Genomic DNA, 18,134 nt, shown 5'->3' on the forward strand with positions numbered 1-18,134 from the left:
TGCAGTCACCTAATCATCACTGGGCTGAACTGGGCTGGTCCTTAGGGCAGAGTATCAAATACGGCAGACAAGGCCCTTGGCCAGTGGGAAGACTGCCAAGTAAAGAGAGCACTGTCCACAGCCTGCTCCGGCCACCACTGGATCTAGGCTCTGCCTGCACTCACTGTGGGACCTGGGGCAAGTTACTCAAGCCCTGTCTCTGTAAGCATCAAAATAGTTAAACACTTGTGTGCCCGGCTTGATAGAGAAGGAAATTAAGGTTCAGAGCGATCAAGCAGCTTGCCCAAAGTCACCCCACCTCTTTGGGAGAGGTGCAGCCAGAATGTGAGCAGATGGCTGTCTGTGCCCAGAACCTGAGCCAGCACATGGTTCCTCCTCCTGGAGGCCTGGCTTCCCAGAGTGTGACCCCAAGCAGAGAAGGACAGATGACATGGAGTTGTCCTAGTGGTGGCATGCATAGGGAGTTTCGGGCAGAAAAGCACCATCAGAGGGAGCAACCATGACTCAGTGGCACAAAAGTGGCTCTGAGCCACCGGAACAATAGGTCTGAGCTGGAGCTGGGAAGCTGGACAGGCAGGTTCTGGCCGTATTGCAGGAGGCCTTGTGGACCTTTCTGAGGTGTTCAGATAGTCCTGAAGCCAGTCGGGGAGCCACTGAGTATTTTTAAGCAGGAGGCAGGATTAGATTTGAAAGTTGAGTGAATTTATTATCTGTGAAAACACCCTTCTCAGCCAAGGCCCTCACTTCCCATCTTCTGTTCCATGTTGGGTTCTCAGTGGGAGGGGCAGCCGGCCCGGGGAGGTGGTGGCAGCCTTGGGTGCAGGCTTCTGAGGGTCCTGGCCTCTCGGAGAGCTCCTGTCTCCCAGTGAAACTCCTCTCTTCTATGCCCTCTGGCATGCCAGGCCCCTCACCTCCCGTCTGGGTCTCCTGTGGCTTCCCTGCCTCAAAGCAATCCTGCCCCTCCTGCCATTCACTGCCAGACTGCACCCCAGAACGGTTCTGTGGGTCTGGCCCATCCTGGCCACCACTCCAGAAAGGTGGTCTCCATGTACCCAGCAGCTCCTAAGGCCACTCCCCATGTTCTTCCCCATCCCCACCCCTGCTGTCCTGGCCCCAGGTGGAGACCAGGCTGCCTCCACCGCCACCCTATCCTTGGCAAAGCCAGGGCTCTGGAGACTGTACTAGAGCTCGGTGCCCACTCCTGCCCATAGGGCAACCTGTGTGCCATCTCACTAAGCCCTAGCTGTTGCCTCCTGTCTGATGTCCTCCCACTTCCCACAGATGAATTCAAGAGGCTGATCCTCACTCTGTGCGACCTCATCCGCCAAGGCCAGCTCACAGCCCCCGCCTGCACTGAGGTCCCCCTGCAGGACTATCAGCGGGCCTTGGGAGCCTCCATGGAGCCCTTCGTGTCTTCCAAGCAGATTCTCACCATGTGATCATCATCCCAGAAGAGCCGGAGCAAAGCAAGAGGGGAGGTGGACCACCAGGACTGGCTGCAGGCCCCTTGGGGGCAAAGCCTTCCCAGACTGCTCTCTGTTCACTGCTCACCCCACCAGGAGGAAGAGAGGTCGGCCTTATAAATAAAGTCTAAACTCCTTAAAAAAAGAATATTTACGTCATCCCTGAGGAGAAGGAGCATCACTGTGCACCTGTCGACTCGAAGCACTAAGCTCTCTCCTTGCTTCTCCTTCTCTTGTCCCCTAGGATCATTTCCTGATCATCCTGAAAGCAAAGCCAATCAGCATCTCTGCCCTCAATCCCTCACTCACAGCGGAGAAGCTTGTAGAAAGGAAGCTTTGGGCCAGGCATGGTGGTGCACGCCTCTAGTCCCAGCACTCTGGAGGCTGAGGCAGGAGCATCACCTAGAGTTCAAAGCCAGTCTGGGCTACATAGTGAGTTCAAGGCCAACCTGAACTACAAAGTGAGGTTCTGTCTCAACTCAAAAAAGAAAAGAGCAATCACATTGCAGGCTGTGAGAGCACACCTAAGGCCTGGGGTCAGGAGGCTCCCTCCAGGAGGTGCTAGCAGCAAATGGACTCTGAAAAATGAGTAGGCTTCATTGAGCCAAGGAGAGGGCTATGACTTCATGTGACTTTTTGGTGTTTGCCTCGTGATTCACTTGCCCAAAGCAAAGAACAGGCTTTGGAATAGCTCCTTTGTCACCTGGCTGTCTGTACCCTTAACTTAGGAGCTATATTCAGGGAGCATTTATCAGATGCCTATTGTGTGCCCAAAGCTGCCATAGGGCTGCCATCGAAAGATGCAGTGCTTAGGCCTAGTGCAAGAGACAGACCATTACAGTATAAGGACGAGACTCCTGGTTAGGGTAGGGGCCGCTGAGGGGGCTCAGTTCTGCCTGAGGGTATCAAGGAAGGATGCCTGAAGGATATATCTAAATTGGTTTTGGGGTTTTGGGGAGGTTTTTTGTTTCATTTGGGGGGGTTGTGTGTGTGTGCGCGCGCGCGCGCGCGCATGTTATCATCTATTTAGTCCAGGCTGGCCTCAAACTTGAAAACCTCCTGCCTCAGCCTTCTGAGTGCTGAGATTACAGATATGCACTAACACACCCAGTCATCCACAGAAATCTTGAAATCCAAGAAGGGAAATGTACTAAGCAAAGCCAGCAAGCAGCACCTGTAACAGGAGGCCCGAGAGATCCTGGCACTCAAGGAATTGCAATCAGGTATAGCTACTGCATCAGGGGAAGGAGAACTGAGTTACTAACTGTAGGAAGGGCACAGATTACAAAGGGCCTCAGAGTCAGGACTCCCCCTGAAGGCTAGGGTGGAGGTGGGGAGAGCACAGAGGGATTTTAAGCGCAGAGATAATGGAAAAACTGGCTGGGAGGGTTTAATTTTCTGCAAACGTGCACAGCAGACTCCCTCTTGCCTTTGGGATCATCCATGTGTCCTCTGGAGAAAGGACTCAGCTTCAGCTGGGTCTTCGAATGTTGGCAGGTGCTCTCGGAAATGCTGCCACCTCCTCACACGCCTGGTCTGAGGACCAGCCCTAACTGCTCATCCCCAGTCCATCCTTTAGGTTAATGGGCTGGGTGACCTATACTGTGGGTCAGTGTGGACAAGTGAAAAAGCCTCAGAGGGTGGGCAGGCTGCCCAGAGGCTGTAAGAGTGAAGGATGAAGCTCGCAGGGGGAAATCCACAAATGTGGGGCTTGGGGAATAATGGCCTGTGGCCCACTGTGAACCAAGTGGATGAAGAAACAAATGGGGAAGGGAAGGTTTGAAACACCATGGTTGGAGATGTGGAGGAACATGCAAAACAGAAACAGTGACAGGGACTGTGCATTGTGTTTTTAGGGGTCAGCAGGTGTGCCCTTTGTTCTGGGTCTCAAAGGATGATTTACCCATTATAAGACAACATTACAGACTCAGAGACCAGGGTAAGCAAAGTTCCTGAAGCAGAGAATTTACGTTAGAACCTTCGAGTTTTCCCCCAAATGCCCATTTTCTTCATTAGAATTAAAACCTACCACTTTCACGGCAGGCAAGAGCTCCCTTGCGGTTAACAAGATCTGATCTATGTGACGTCAGCAGAAGCGTTACATGTCAGTTTCTTAGGAACCTTTAACAGCCAGCTGCCATGTACCCTGTACCTCTGCTTCCCCTCTCACCTTCCTCCTAGCTGGAATAGATACGTGATTCCTGGAGTGTGCAGTCATCTTGTTCCAAGTTCAGAATGGGACAGCAATGGGGTCAAAGGTGCCCGGGGACCTGACACCAACCGTGTCTACTTGAGCCCCTACCATTTTGCAGGCACCTGACCCTACTCCTAAGTGATACCATTCAGTGATTTAATTTACATTGAAATCAAGTCAACCAATCTGAAGCTGAAAAAGGGATTGTAGCAGGCCGTGATTCCTAGCTAAGGAATTTAGGCTTTATCCTGTTCACAGGAAGGGACAAAAGAGTTTTGAACCAGAACTGCACTTTGGAAAAATCTGTCTGGCAGCGGGTTGGGGGACAATTTGGAAGAGAGAGGCCCTGAGGAAAGATAAAATCATAGATTTGCAGGCTTCTTAATTTCAGAGACGTAAACCTGCCTTACTCCCACCGCTCAGCAGCCAAGTTTTGAAGACCAACCAATGGTTGGCAACATGTAAGGGGCTAACAGAGGAAAAGAAACAAAAATACTGTCAGAAGGGAATTTGACTGAAAACAGATCATCTCTTCCACTTGAGTACAGTAGATTGTTTCTCATTTTCAGACCAAATCATCTCTGTGGAGTTGGAATGGCTCTTCTGGCCCACTGAGTAAACAATCCCTTTTGTAAATGGCAAAAGGAGGGAACCTTTGGCTCCAGAGCTAGAAGACAAACATGCACCCTCTCCTAGGGCAAAGCCTGAGCCCCCCTGAAGCCCAGAGGCTGCCTGATGGCCTCTCCCATCCTCTTCTGGGAGCATCCACCCTGCAACTACTGCAGCAAGTGCCACATTGTTGATGAATGTCTGCATTTTGGGAGATGAGATGATTAAGCCTGCTTTCCTCAGGGGAAGACTGAAGCCCAGAAGAAAGGTCTTGCAGGAACCAGTGTGTTCCAGGCATCACTGTCCTTGTGCCCAGAAGCAATCAGCAGCACCCACAGGCTATTGGCAGGTGCTATGCCCGGGGTAAGGCTCTGGGCCCAGCCAGAGGAGCTGGCAGTGGTGGAGAAGGGAGGCTCAGTGCTGGCAAAGCATCTATCTGCATCTATAGATAGGAAAATCTTGGGGAAGACAGCAGGGCTGGCCTGAAGGTAGGTAGGAAGGAGACACTGGCATCTGCTGAAAGATGGGAAGAGGGAAGCCTCCCTTATACGCATAGCCCTTTGCAGTGTTCAAGCACTTTCACACATGTCCTTCTTTGATTTTTACAACTTAACCATTTCATTGAGATTTGAGGGGGGGTCGTTTGGTTTGGGTTTTTGGGGGGGTGGTTTGGTTTTGGTTTGGTTTCATTGTTTTGTTTTTGGTACCAGGAAGCAAACTCAGGACCTTGTACTTGCCAGGCAGGCATGGTGCCACTGAGCTACATCCCAGCCCATTGCTGAGGTTTTAATCTCACCATGTTACAGAAAAGGAAGCCCTGAGGAGAAGTGAAGTGAGTTGCTTTAGGTCACACAGCAGGTAGCAGAGCTGGCACCAAAAACCAACCAAGTCCCTTTAACCATATCCGGTCACCACAACAGAAGTCTGATTTCTTTGGCTTCATAGCTGGGCTTGGAGCTCCCTCTCTTCCCAGGACTTCTTGATTTTGTTCTTCATTTCCCCCTCTGGTACTGCAGATCAAATCATCACACATGCTAGGCATGCGCTCTACCACTGAGGTACATCCCCAGCCCTTATTTATGGAGCTATTTGTTTTGTTTTGAGAGAGGGTCTTGCTAAGTTGCCCAGCTGGCCTCCAACTTGCCATCCTCCTGTCTCAGCCTCCCAAGTAGCTGGGATTATGGATGTGTGCCACCACACCCAGCTTTTGCTCTGCCACCTTTAATGGACGTGATAAGAAGAGAGTTCAAATCTCCCTAACTCTGTGTCTCATGGCAAGGCATTAAAAAAGTGAGGAGCAGGAGGCCACTGAAGTAGTTGAGGTGAGAGATCATTTATTAATTCAATCACTGTTTTGAGCCAGGTATGCCAGTTTGGGCTATGTAGTGAGTTCAAGGCCAACCTGAACTGCATAGGAAGACCCTGTCTTAAACAAAAAGAAAAAGCCAACAATACCATAATACAGAGGGAACTTGAGATAAGGCAGGCAAGGAAGGTCTGAGGCCTGAAAAAGGAACTAGTCAGATTCCAGGCATGGTAGAAGCATACACAGAAGCCCTGATGTGGCTGGGTGTGTGGTAGTGTACACACCTGTAATCCCAGCACTCTGAGAGGCTGAGGCAGGACACAAGTCTGAGCCCAGTGTGGGCAACCTAGCAACTTAGCAAAACCTTGTCTCAAAATAAAAAATTTTTTGTTTGGTTTTTTTTTGGTACTGGGGATCAAACTCAGGTCCTTGTGCTTGCAGGGCAGGCGGCGGAACCACTGAGCTAAATCCCCAGCCCAAAATAAAAAATTTTTAAAAAGGTCTGGGGATATAGCTCAGTGCAAAGGCCCTGAGTTCAATCTCCAGTACCACTGGAAAAGAAAAAAAAAAAAGCCCTGGTATGTGAACAGTATAATGAGGCCTGAGGTAGGTTAGGAAGTGGGAATAAAAAGAAGGGGTGGATAATGAGTGTTTAGAAGGGAGAGTCAAAAAGAGACTGGTTGTGGGAGGTGAACTTTGGCACCTTGCTGAACAGAGATGCTACCTCTTGAGTTGGGAAACTATGGAGAAAGCAGGGTGTGGAGATGGTACTTCCTCTCTGTAGAGCTCTCTTTCCCAGCTGTATAATAGGTTGATCAAGAGTACATGACAGGGGCTGGGGATTTAGCTCAGTGGTTTCACCACCTGCTGTGCAAGCTCAAGGACCCAAGTTCGATCCCCAGTACCAAAAAAAAAAAAAAAAAGAGTACATGACGAGCTGGGCATGGTGGCACCTGTCCAGTAATCCCAGCATTCAGGAGACTGAGGCAGGAGGATTGAAAAGCTTGAGCCCAGCTTGTGCTACATAGCTTAGTGAATTCAAGGCCAGCTGAACTACATAGTGAGACCCTGTCTTGAGAAACTAACAAACAAAAAGAGCACATGAGCATGGGCCAGGGATTTAGCTCAGTGGTTTCGCCCCCTGCTGTGCAAGGACCCGAGTTCGATCCCCAGTACCAAAAATTAAAAAAAAAAAAAGTACATGACCACCCAGGTTAATCCTAGTTCTTAAAAAATGTATCGGCCAGGGGTTTAGCTCAGTGGCACTGTGCCTGCCTCATAAGTGCAATGTCCTGAGTTTGATCCCTGGTACCAAAAAAAAAGTTAAAAAAAAGGACTAGGGATGTAGTTCATAGCAAAGGCCCTGAGTTCAATCCCCAGGAAGGAAAGAAATAAGGAAAGGAAGGGAAGGGAAGGAAGGGGAAGAAGGAAAGCAAGAACAGGTAAAAGACAGCAGGAAAAAAGAGAAAGGTATTATAATCCAGTCAATATCTAAAAGTGTACCTTGATTTAGTACAGTTGTCTTAAATGTTTTATGTGTTCTTTGGCCTATTAGTCTGGTTTTCAATCTGTGTATATAGTTAATTTTATAAGGTCTTATAAGATAAATAAAATTAATCTGATTTTGGAAAAATAAAAGGGGGTAGAGGGATGGGGAAAAAGAAAAGAACTGAAATATGCCATGCACATGTACCAATTCCCTACAGTGAACATAATCATGTACTGCAAAAAAAAACCAGAGGTGTGTTCTCCACCTACAAAAAAATAAAGAAAAAAAGAAATTCAAAAACAAGAGTCTAAAATATAAAAGAAAACAGAGGAAGGAAGGAAAAAGGCATTATTCTCACAACTTCCTAAATTCCAAAGGGTTAAAGATTGCATATAAAGGTGGGGGAATGGTGACGCGTCCCTGTAGTCCCAGTACTTGGGAGGCTGAGGCAGGAGGATCACAAGTCCAAGGCCAGCCTGGGCTACACAGTGAGTTCAAGGCCAGTCTAAACTGCATAAGAAGACACTTTCAAAACAAAACAAAACAAAAAAACACCCTAAAAATAACACGATAAACCAAGAGAGATTATTTTTTGGTTTTTTTGGTACCAGGCACTAAACTCAGGTCCTTGTGCTTTCAGGGCAGGCGGCGGAAACACTGAGCTAAATCCCTGGCCCTAGGGAGATTATTTTTTAACTAAGGCCGTATGACTGTAACAAAATTTAGAACCCAAAAAAATGAAACATGGATAAATTCAATCCCACAAATATCTAACATTTTTGCGTGGCAGAAAACACTCTAGGCAAAGCCAAACTGGGAAAAAAATATTTGCAATTGATTTGACTGAGCCAATTTTCCCAGTGTATAGTGACTTCCTATGAGCCAAAAAAAAAAAAAGGTACGTTATAAACAAACACACAAAGGAAAATATAAGTGTATCTTGAACATAAAGAGGCTCACTCCATGCAAGATAAAATTGCAAATTAAACCACAGAACATACCATTTTTTACCTATCAGGCTGACAAAGGTCAAACATTTGATAACAATGTTGAGTATACTGGGAAACAGGCACTTGCAGAGAACAGTATTGAGCGCTATCAAAATCATACATGCCTACGCCCTTTGACTCAAAGAGTCTTACTTCCATATGAGTATTTAAGGTTACTCAGTGTAGCAATTCTAACACCAAAAGGTAGGTACCTACCTATCTCAGTGTCCTTCCTTTACTAGAGCACTGGTTAAATAAAGTACTGTGTAAAAAATGGTATATTAAGAATCATAAAAATAGTCCTACACCAGCTCCTTTTGTTTTCTTATGGAATAATTTCCAAAATATATTAAGCCAAGAAATGTAGGTGTAGTTCTCTTCTATTTGCTTTATATGGGTAAATTAACCTCTGGAAGGGCATTTATGAAAACTGCTTCTAGGTAGGGAAACTAAGTGGCTGAGGCACAAAAACAGTAAACTTCACTGTTTATCATTTTTATTTTCAGTTACCTTTCCAAATAACTTTTTAAAAAATACAAGCAAAGGGGCCAGGGATTTCGCTCAGTGGTGCTGCCACCTGCCTCACAAGCGCAGGGTCCCGAGTTTGATCCCTGGTACCAAAAAAAAAAACAAACAAGCAAAGAAACAAAACCTCTTACTGGCAAATTAAGTGAGAAGGGAACCAATACTTACTGAGCTGCCACACTCTGGAAGAAGCACTTCTGACATAGTCATAAGAATCAGAGGCTGCCAGAAGAGCAAAAGACAGATGTCTGGCTCCTTACCTTGTTACTCATGAAAAGAATGATTTGTATTTTCTTCTGAGGCAGTCAGGGACATAAAAGCAATTTTTGCTAAAAACTATAACCCTTCCCTTAAACCTACAGATTGGTTAAAATAAGCAACTAAAAGTAGAATAAAACCTTATCTTCATTTTGTAATGGTCTGGGTCGCATCCTTCTCATTTCTGCATATAGGCATGTTAGTCATTTAGGGAATGTCTGTCTTAAAAGACAAGGTTTATTAGCCATAAATTTACCTAGCCTATCTCATTGCCCTTCAAGACTGAAGACATCAGGATAAGAGATTTACAGGGACATTCAGTGATGCCCAGAATATTACCCTAAACCTACCATCACCTTGGAGTCCATCACAGCCTCACATGACTGAAATTACCCTCAAGTCGTGACGATTCATCTGAATGGGAACCAAACTGCCCCTCAATTCATGAAGGTTTCTGTGAAGCAAGGAAACCAGGACTGAGACATGACCTACGGGACCTGTCTCCATTGTTTGGTGAACTGGCAAGTCTGATGCTCTTCACCAGAGCTACTACTCAAGCTGGAGTTCTTCCTTAACTTTCAAGTAAAGCTTTTGCCTGTAAATTCATACTGTCGCTTTAGTTTTAATTTCCATTATCATCGAAGCAAGGACCCACGCTGGCCAGTGACACCTCCACACACACCGACCCATGGTCACACTGGTAGTCCACTGATACGTGTATAAATCCTAATTTTACAAGTTAGAAAATAGGTTAGATTGGTCAAGTAATTAACTCAGTGTCACGCCTAGACTAACTCAAAAGCTCCAGCCACTTACCACGCTGCTTCTATTTAAGCAAAGTGTCCTGTTTTTAAAATACTGCCAGTGGACAACTTAGCGATACCTTGTCTCAAAATAAAAAATAATAAAGGACCTGGGGATATAGCTAAGTGAAGGCTCTGGGTTCAATCTCCAAATAATAAAATAGTACTGGGCTGCAAGTAAGCTCAACGGTGCACTTGTCTAACATACTCTGGATCCCAGCACGGCAAAAAAAAAAAAAAAAAAAAAAAAAGTAATAAAGGTAATAATACCTAAGTGCTCATTTCTTGAGCACTTAGGATGTGTAAAGTGTACAGTGTTTTACAGACCTATTCTCATACAATTCTCAAAACAACTATGTAAGGCAGGAAGTACTATCCCCTTCGACAGAGAATAAAGGAGCTCACAGACACTAAGCATTACGAGCCCAAGGTCACAGATACATAACTCTGGAAGTTAGGGTTAATTCCAATAGCCTGCTCTGAAGTTGAAACCACTCCCGGTTCAAAGGACAAAACCAGGAAGCCTCGCTCCGCGCGCAGAGGCGCAGACACTTCCGGAAGGCGGGGAGAAGACGGCGGGCGGTGGAAAACCAAGCAGGCGCCTCGGCGAACTCGCGGGAAGACGGGCTGGGGGCCTGGAAGCCAGCACCGCCTGTCGATCACCTGACCCCGCCCCGCTCAGACGCGCCCCCGGGGAGGCCCCGCCCCCAGCCCTGGCCAGGCGGGAAGCGAACGCGCGCTCTCTCCCGTTACCCTCCGCCTGGGGGGGGAGGGCGGGGGAAGCGGAGGCGCGCGCTCTCGAGCTACGTGCTCGTGTACGTCGCCGGGGTTCGGCTGCGTCCGGCTGCCCGCCCGTTGCCGCCGCTGTCGTCGTGTTCTCGCTTCGCCGGCCGCCGCCTAAGGGGGGCCCGGGCCGGGGCTAGCCGCCACAGCCGTTGCCGGGATGCCGCGCGTGTACATCGGTCGCCTGAGCTACCAGGCCCGGGAGCGCGATGTGGAGCGCTTCTTTAAGGGCTATGGGAAGATATTGGAGGTGGATCTGAAGAACGGGTGAGAAGGGCGGAAGAGGGGCTGGCTGTGGGGAGGGGGTTCAGGGCGCTGGCAGTGGCGGGGAGGCCGCTTGGACGGGAGCGGGATGCCTGCCCTGCGCGGAGCCGTCACCGGCCTTCTCGGACTCCGCCATGGTCGCGGCGCTCGGGGGCGCGGATAGGCCCGGCTCCCACTGCGCCTGCGCAGGCGGGGGTGGTGGAGGGATAATGGGAGCGGTGGCGAGATCTGGATTGGGACCAGAAGAAGGAAGCCCGGTGGGGCTCGGCTGCGGGCGCCCGGGAGGCCTGGGTTTTCCCTTCTCAGGCTTTGGAAAGGGACATTTCCCGCTCTGAGGACTGTTGGAAATAAACAGGATTTTCTGCCCCCTTTTCACCTCTTCCCTAGACTAAAGGATCAGACGGTCCCAATGCGTCTTTCCCAGGGACCGGAGCTCTGGAGGGAGACATTAGATTTGGCATGTGCCACACTTATTTGGGCGGGAGACTCCACTTTTGAGTAGTCTAATGACAGTTTCGAAAGTATCATCTTGCCACGCTGAAAGCCCTCAATGTTCTCTCTGCAAGGGTAAAGTCTTTACTCGTTATCTTGAAGATTCAGTGCAGTTACCATGCTGTGGTTTCCGGTCTACAACTTGCCAAAAAATTGCTGTCCTGTTGAGAAATTTGTTAGAAAACAGTGGCCACCCTGGCTAGTGTCTGCGTCAACGATTTAATGCTGGTGGAGACACTGGCCTCGAAATTGCCGGCCTTCTGCCTCCCCAGTATGGTCTGTTTCTGTATTCCTAATCTGCTTCGGCAAAACCGGGCAAGGAGGGCTCCAGATTTCAGGCCTGATCAGGCCTGGAAAAGATACTCAACGGGGACAACTGGGAACTACTTAGATAGGATTTAGCATAAAAAATTCGAAGGACTGAGGGAAACGTTTTGGAGCGCTAAACTTTGGGTATTTAGAGGAACCTTTGACTTACAACAAATACTTTACAAGTCTGATAGGACTATAGTTTTCTCCCCAATAGTAACTGCTTCTTTTTTTTTTTTTTTTTAAGTAACTGATTCTTGAGAAGTTAAAAAAGATACCTAAGTATTTAAGTTGCACATGTGAGAAAAACTGATAGCCAACATTTCAAATTGTTAGCAAAAATTACCTTGCTGAGGACAGTGACTTCGGTAGTGTTAATAAATACTGACAGCATAAAAGGCTTCGAAAGTTACTCATTTTTACACTAGAGTGTCCAGTTTTAAGGACTATAAAGGGGGGTTGTTGTTGTTATACACGTCAGATAATGTGAGAGTTAAAATTCCTAGTTTTTTTCCAGAGGCCTGGGTCGGGGATTTAGCTCAGTGGTTCTGCCGCCTGCTTCGAAAGCGCAAGGACCCGGCTTCAATCCCTGGCATCAAAAAAACAAACAAAAAAAACCAGACGCCAACTAAGTGTTCATAATAACTTTTGTAGGAAAACAAACAAACATAGGTTTTGAAACTAGAGCAACTAGCTCTAAATCTCAAATCTTGACTCCACCATTTAAGTACCTATAGACAAATTACTTAATTTCTCTGAACTGATTTTCTCATTTATGTGAAAAAGAAAGATCAGATGTAATAAATGTAAAGTATTTATTTGACTTACAACAGTAAATGGTAGCTATAATGAAAGGTATCTAATCACAATCATTAGGAGATAGCTTGTTTGAGAACAAAATGTATTTGTCGGGGTCCATTTGCTGAAGACTGTGGTCATAGCTGAAAATGGTAATGGGGAAACCGGTTAATCAACCAAATGTATTGATAACACGTCAGGATGCCCAATAGTGTGTTGAATGAATTGAGGGAGGGGACAGAAGGTCAGTTCTCCTTTTGAAATTATGACGTGCATTTTTAATCAAAGAATGCTTGCTTTCACTGTAAATTCAAAACAAGTAAAACTTGGAATGGCTTGCTTGAAAAGATTTATTTGAATGGCCTTTGAAAAATGGATTGACTAGGACTTAAAATGAAAAATAAGTGGAAATAAATTATATATTATAATTAGTAATGAAGAGGTGTCCAGTAAGGAGCAATTGTGAGAAATAATAGTCTAGCTTGGACTGAGCCTCATGAAGACCCAGAAAGGTAACAATAAGCAGGGGGCTGTGGTGGTGCAATCTAGCACTCTGAGAGGCTGAGGCAGGAAAACCAAGAGTTCAAGCCCAGCCCGAGCAACTTAGCAAGACCCTGTCTCAAAAAAATTTAAGGCGGGGGATTTAGCTCAGTGGTTCTGCCACTTGCTCCACAAGTACAAGGACTAGAGTTCAATCCCCAGTACCAAAAAAAAAAAAAAAATTTTTAAAGGGGTGGTATAGCTCAGTGAAAAGGCCCTGAGTCCAATCCTCAGTGCACAGAAAGGAAAGAAATTTAACAATAATAGAAACAGCTATTAGGATTTTACACTAAAAAATTCAAAATTGGGATAGGAATTCAGAGGCTCTGGAAGTAAAGATTGAACAACCCAGAAAATGAGGAAACAGAAGAGAAATGTTTTTAGGGCCCTGAATACCTGAGGCTTTTTAAAGGAACTCTTCATTCTTAAAGTTAACACTGCTATGACATGCGTGAAATTCATCATTGCAAATCAAGGTTGAGATAAGGAATGGAAAGTCATTTCAGGAGTTCAGATACAGGTGTTGGAGACACCAGTGGTACACAATATAACTTCCTAGCATCATTCAGGAATCATTGCAGAGGAAAATGACTTCTGAGAAGAGGATCAGTGGTAAAGATGTATCTCAAACAAGAAGTGCCAGAACTAGATGGCAGAAATTCACCAGAGTCTAAAAGGAAAGAGTAGGTACTAAAGGAAAAGATGGCAGTTTAGCTAAATGTGTATGAGCTTATAGTCACAAACCTAAGAAGAGTAGTGGATCTCCCCACAGAGAAGCATCTTTGTACATACCTGGATTGCGAATATTAGTAATTGAAATATAAAAGCAGATTGTGTTTGGATAGGGCTTTGAAATATTGCTGAAGAGGTCAAAATTGTAAATGTGAAATATATCAGTAGGTGTTTGGCTGAAAGATTGTGGTAAACTTTAGATTAATTATATAAGGTATAAAATACTTGTGTAATAGAAAGTTGACCAGTCAGAAAGTAGGTAGCATCTACAAAGGAAAGGAGATTTAATGTCCAGGAAGGATTCTGTGGGGTTTGAAGAAGAGGTATCCAAGCAGTCTGCTTGTCCACCAATTCATTGTACTAGACAACCCTAATCTAACCTGCCTCATTTTGGGGGTGAGGGGGTTGTTGTTTTTTTTGGTTTTTTGAAACAAGGTCTTGCTTTGTAGTTCTGGCTGTCCTTGAACTCAAAGTGATCCTCCTGCTTCAGCCAAGTGCTGGGATTATAGGCTTTTGCAGTCATACCAAATTTAACCTGCCTCTATTTTAGAGAACTTCCCATGGTTCATTTGGGGATCACAAAAATGGTATAGATCTCCCAGGGCTATATTAACCATTCTAGATCCCATACTGTATTCCCACTGCTACACTTCTGGTTTTTTGAGACAGGGTCTCACTATGTAGTTCAGGCTGGCCTTGAGCTCACTATATAGCTGAAGTTGGCCAGAATGGCTAGCATTTCTGCCTCAGCCTCCTGAGTGCTAGGATTACAGACATGTGCCACTGCACCTGGCTCCACCTGGGATACTTAAGCAAGAAATGCAGTGGAGAAGGATGGGGAAGCAGGGGCCAGCAGGGTTCCTAGGAGTGTGTCAAGGAAGCAGCATTACTAATATAGCTTTTCTGTCTTTGATTATATGTGGATTTTTTAATAATTTTTTGTAAAATATGGACTTTTAGCATAGTAGTTACTCTTGCCATATATGTTGTGGTTTTAGTCATAGATTTTTTTTTCAGTCATAGATCTTTATATCTTAATTTTTTCATATTTTGGTTAATAAAATATTTACTAAGATTTTTTTACCTGCCCAGTAACTGGGAAGAGTAAACTCCCAGACTGTTGAAGTTTTTGGTTTTTGTTTTGTTTTGTTTTGTTTTGTTTTGTTTTGTTTTGTTTTGTTTTGTTTTTGAGACAGGGTCTTGCTATGTACAAAATGTAGTTCAGGCAGGCCTCAAACCTGTAGTTGATCTTCCTGCCTCAGCCTCCCAAGTGCTGGGATTATAGGCATGCACCATCACCCCCAGCAAGGTTTTTGGTTTTTTTAGTTGACTAAAGTTGTGAATTAGAACTCTCAAAGGAGGGGCCGGGGATTTAGCTCAGTGGTTCTGCCACCTGCCTTGCAAGTGCAAGGACCCAAGTTCGATCCCTGGTACCCCCCCAAAAAAAACTCTCAAAGGAAACTTGGCTGTAATTTTAGAATCTATGTTTCATATTATACAGAAATCATGGGTAGCCAGATAGCCAGAGTTTTCAGTTGATGTTCTGGTCTGTTTAATGAGTTTTTTGTTTGTTTGTTTGTTTGTTTTGAGACAGTCTTGCTCTGTAATTCAGGCTGGCCTAGAACTCGAAGCAGTCCTCCTGCCTCAGCCTCCCATGTGCTGGAATTACAGGCATGTGCCGCCATGACTGCTGTGTTTGAGTTTTTGATAGCAAAGTATTAAAATATTGCCCGGATATATTTGTTTTCATCTTTGTTTAAAGTTTCTTTGAATAGAATCCACCTTGATTTTTTTGAATATGTGGTTTAAGGCTCTTTCAGTAAGTCAGTTGATTGTTCTGTATGTCCCTGTCACCATTCAGGCATTGTTGGGCCTTAAATCCTGAGAGGAATCTTAACCAACCCCAGCACCTACAAAAAGATTTGCTCTTTTGACTCCTTGCTCCGAGCTGATTCTTTTCTTATCTTCTCCTTTAAAAGGGGGACTGGGAAAGCAGAGTGTGGTGGTATGTGCTTATAAACCTAGCATTCTGGAAGTCTGAGGCAAGGGGATCACAAATTCACCCCCACCTGATGAAACTGATGAAGTTTAACAATTTAGCAATACTTTGTCTCAAAATTAAAAGGGCTGGGGATATAGCTTAGTTGGAAGTTCCTGGGTTCAATTCCAAGTACCACCAAAAAATGGGTTTCTTGTTAGTTAAGCCACCAAGTGGCACATAAATGTTTTCTCAGTTTTTTGAAAATGCTATAAAGCAAGCCCTTCCCCTTTAGAGACCCATTACCCTTCCATTCATAGGCCATTTTACTACCCCCAAATCCTGTCCCATTTGTGTCCACATGTACCAAGTGTCTGAGTCTATGTTAAAAACAAAGCATTTGGTTATTTATTTTATGATTACCTAGAAAGAGTTTAAAACATTCTGTTTAAAGGCATGTTTGAAAAACTTGTTTTTGTTTTTGTTTTGGTACCAGAGATTGAACTCAGGACCTTGAGCTTTGGAAGCAGGCATGGTGCCACTGAGCTAAATCTCCAGTCCCTGAAAAACTCACATTCTTAGTTTATATTTTAACATTTCAAAATAGCACACATTTATTTTTCGTAAAAAATTTACATGTTTACACTGGGAACAGTGGTAAACACAATCCCAGCAGCATAACTTTTTTAATATAAAGGACAAAAAGTCATTCAAGATGACACTATCTACATTTTGTGTACATAATTTGACTTTCACATACACATCATGCATACACACTTTTCTTATGCCTCCTCTTTGCTTTAAAAAAAAAAAAACAGCATGGGTCATGCCATGTGATTTTGTTATTTTGAGACAGGGTCTCACTATATAGACCAAACTGACTTTGAACTCATGGTTCTCCTCCATCACCCTCTAGGTCCTGGGGTTATAGGAATCTGCCACCCTGCCCAGTTCGTTGGTTGGTTGATTGGTTATTTATTTATTTATTTGTTTGCAGTGGGGAGCATCAAACCCAGGCTTCATGGATGCTAGACAAGCCCTGTAACACAAGCTACACACCCAACCTTTTTATTATTTTACTGAGATAAGGTCTCACTAAATTACCCAGGTTGGCCTCTAACTTGCCTCAGCCTCCTGAGTATCTGGAATTATAGCAGGCACCACCATGCCCAGCATAGATGTGGACTTTTGCAATGTGTCTTTTGCTAGTCACTGGTTTCTTATTACCCTTTAGACATACAGTATATATTTATATTTTTACCTGCCATGTTTTTGTTTTTGTTTTTTGTACCGGGGATCAAACTCGGGACCTTGTGCTTGCGAGGCAGGTGGCACAACTGCTGAGCTAAATCCCCAGCCACCTGCCATGTTTAAAAACTCTTATTATTAAAAAATTTAAAAATTTTTAAAAAATGAAAACTCTTATTATTGGGGCCAGGCATTTAGCTCAGCAGTTCCGCCACCTGCCTTACAAGCGGAGGGACCTGAGTTCGATCCCCAGTACCAAAAAAAAAAAATCTCTTATTATTTTTCTAAATTCTCAACTATTATTGACTACAATCTTTTTTAAATACTGTGATTTTTTTTTTTAATTGAAATTACAAATGAGGAAGTCATTTCACAGCCTTTAAGATGCATAGCAGGTGGTGTTTTTTGGTTTGGTTTGGGTTTTTTGGCTTTGTAATTCAGGCTGGCCTTGAACTGCCAGCAATCCTCCTGCCTCAGCCTCCCTAGTGCTGGAATTATAGGGGTGTGCTACCACGCCTGGCTGAGGAACTTTAAAAAAAAAGCTTTTTAATTAGAGAATAAATGGAAGTTCATTGTAGATGATTTAGACAGTATAAAAAGCATAAAGTAGAGGGTCGAGAATCTAGCTCAGTGGCTTCAGCACCTGCCTCACAAGCACAAGGCCGCGAGTTCTATCCCCGGTACCAAAAAAAAAAGCATAAAGTAGAAAAGCAATGTCATTAAGAATTCTGCCAACATAAGTGAGGTCTTGTGTGCAATTTTTGTCCCTATTTTGGTCCCAGTTTTTGTACTGAGGATCAAACTCAGGACCTTGTGCTTGCGAGGCAGGCAGCAGTACCACTGAGCTAAATCCCCGGCTCATGTAATTTTTCTATTACATTAAAATGTTGGCTAACATCATTTATTTAATCATTCCTCCTAAGTTGCATTTTCTTACTGTTGTAAATACTCCTATGATGGGTATCGTGTATAAAAATGGGTTGTGTTTTTATTATGCTTTAAGATGCTTTCATGTCTCACAGCAGAAGTGAACATATTCAGTGCTGTCTTATGTATATAATCAGATAGATAACCTTCCAGAAAAGCTACTTGAGTTATGCTTGTATGAGCAGCATCTAAGCATGTGCACATGCCAGCCTCCTAGGCATTGAGCCTCAGCGTTGTTTAACATCTTTGCTGCTCTGAGCTGGGATTGGTGCACTCCTGTAGTCCTGGCCACTCAGGAGGATCACTTGAGCCCAAGATTTGGAGACCAGTGTAAGCAACAATGAGATAATGAGACCCTATCTTTAAAAAAAGAAGAAAAAAAACTTTGCTACTTTAACAGGTGAAAATGGTCTTGTGTTTTAATCAG

The 18,134-nt window shown here is 44.8% G+C and overlaps 2 protein-coding genes across 5 annotated transcripts in view; both read left to right on the forward strand.

The window, feature by feature from the left end:
* Positions 1-1,622, forward strand: part of Mecr (mitochondrial trans-2-enoyl-CoA reductase) — a 35,078-nt gene extending 33,456 nt beyond the window's left edge. For all 4 annotated transcript variants that reach the window (XM_013074417.3, XM_004850785.4, XM_013074418.3 and 1 more), the window contains exon 10: positions 1,282-1,622. In XM_013074417.3, coding sequence (XP_012929871.1) covers positions 1,282-1,439 — 158 coding nt within the window. In that variant the 3' untranslated portion in view covers positions 1,440-1,622. The remainder of the gene's footprint in view (positions 1-1,281) is intronic.
* Positions 1,623-10,187: 8,565 nt separating this feature from the next.
* Positions 10,188-18,134, forward strand: part of Srsf4 (serine and arginine rich splicing factor 4) — a 29,261-nt gene continuing 21,314 nt past the window's right edge. The window contains exon 1 of the mRNA XM_004850782.4: positions 10,188-10,686. Within this exon, the coding sequence (XP_004850839.1) occupies positions 10,580-10,686 (107 nt within the window). The 5' untranslated portion in view covers positions 10,188-10,579. The remainder of the gene's footprint in view (positions 10,687-18,134) is intronic.

The sequence above is a fragment of the Heterocephalus glaber genome, unplaced genomic scaffold (genome assembly GCF_053883595.1).
Source record: "Heterocephalus glaber isolate CG9 unplaced genomic scaffold, H.glaber_assembly_v1.0 deba00001452, whole genome shotgun sequence".
Classification (NCBI taxonomy): domain Eukaryota; kingdom Metazoa; phylum Chordata; class Mammalia; order Rodentia; family Bathyergidae; genus Heterocephalus; species Heterocephalus glaber.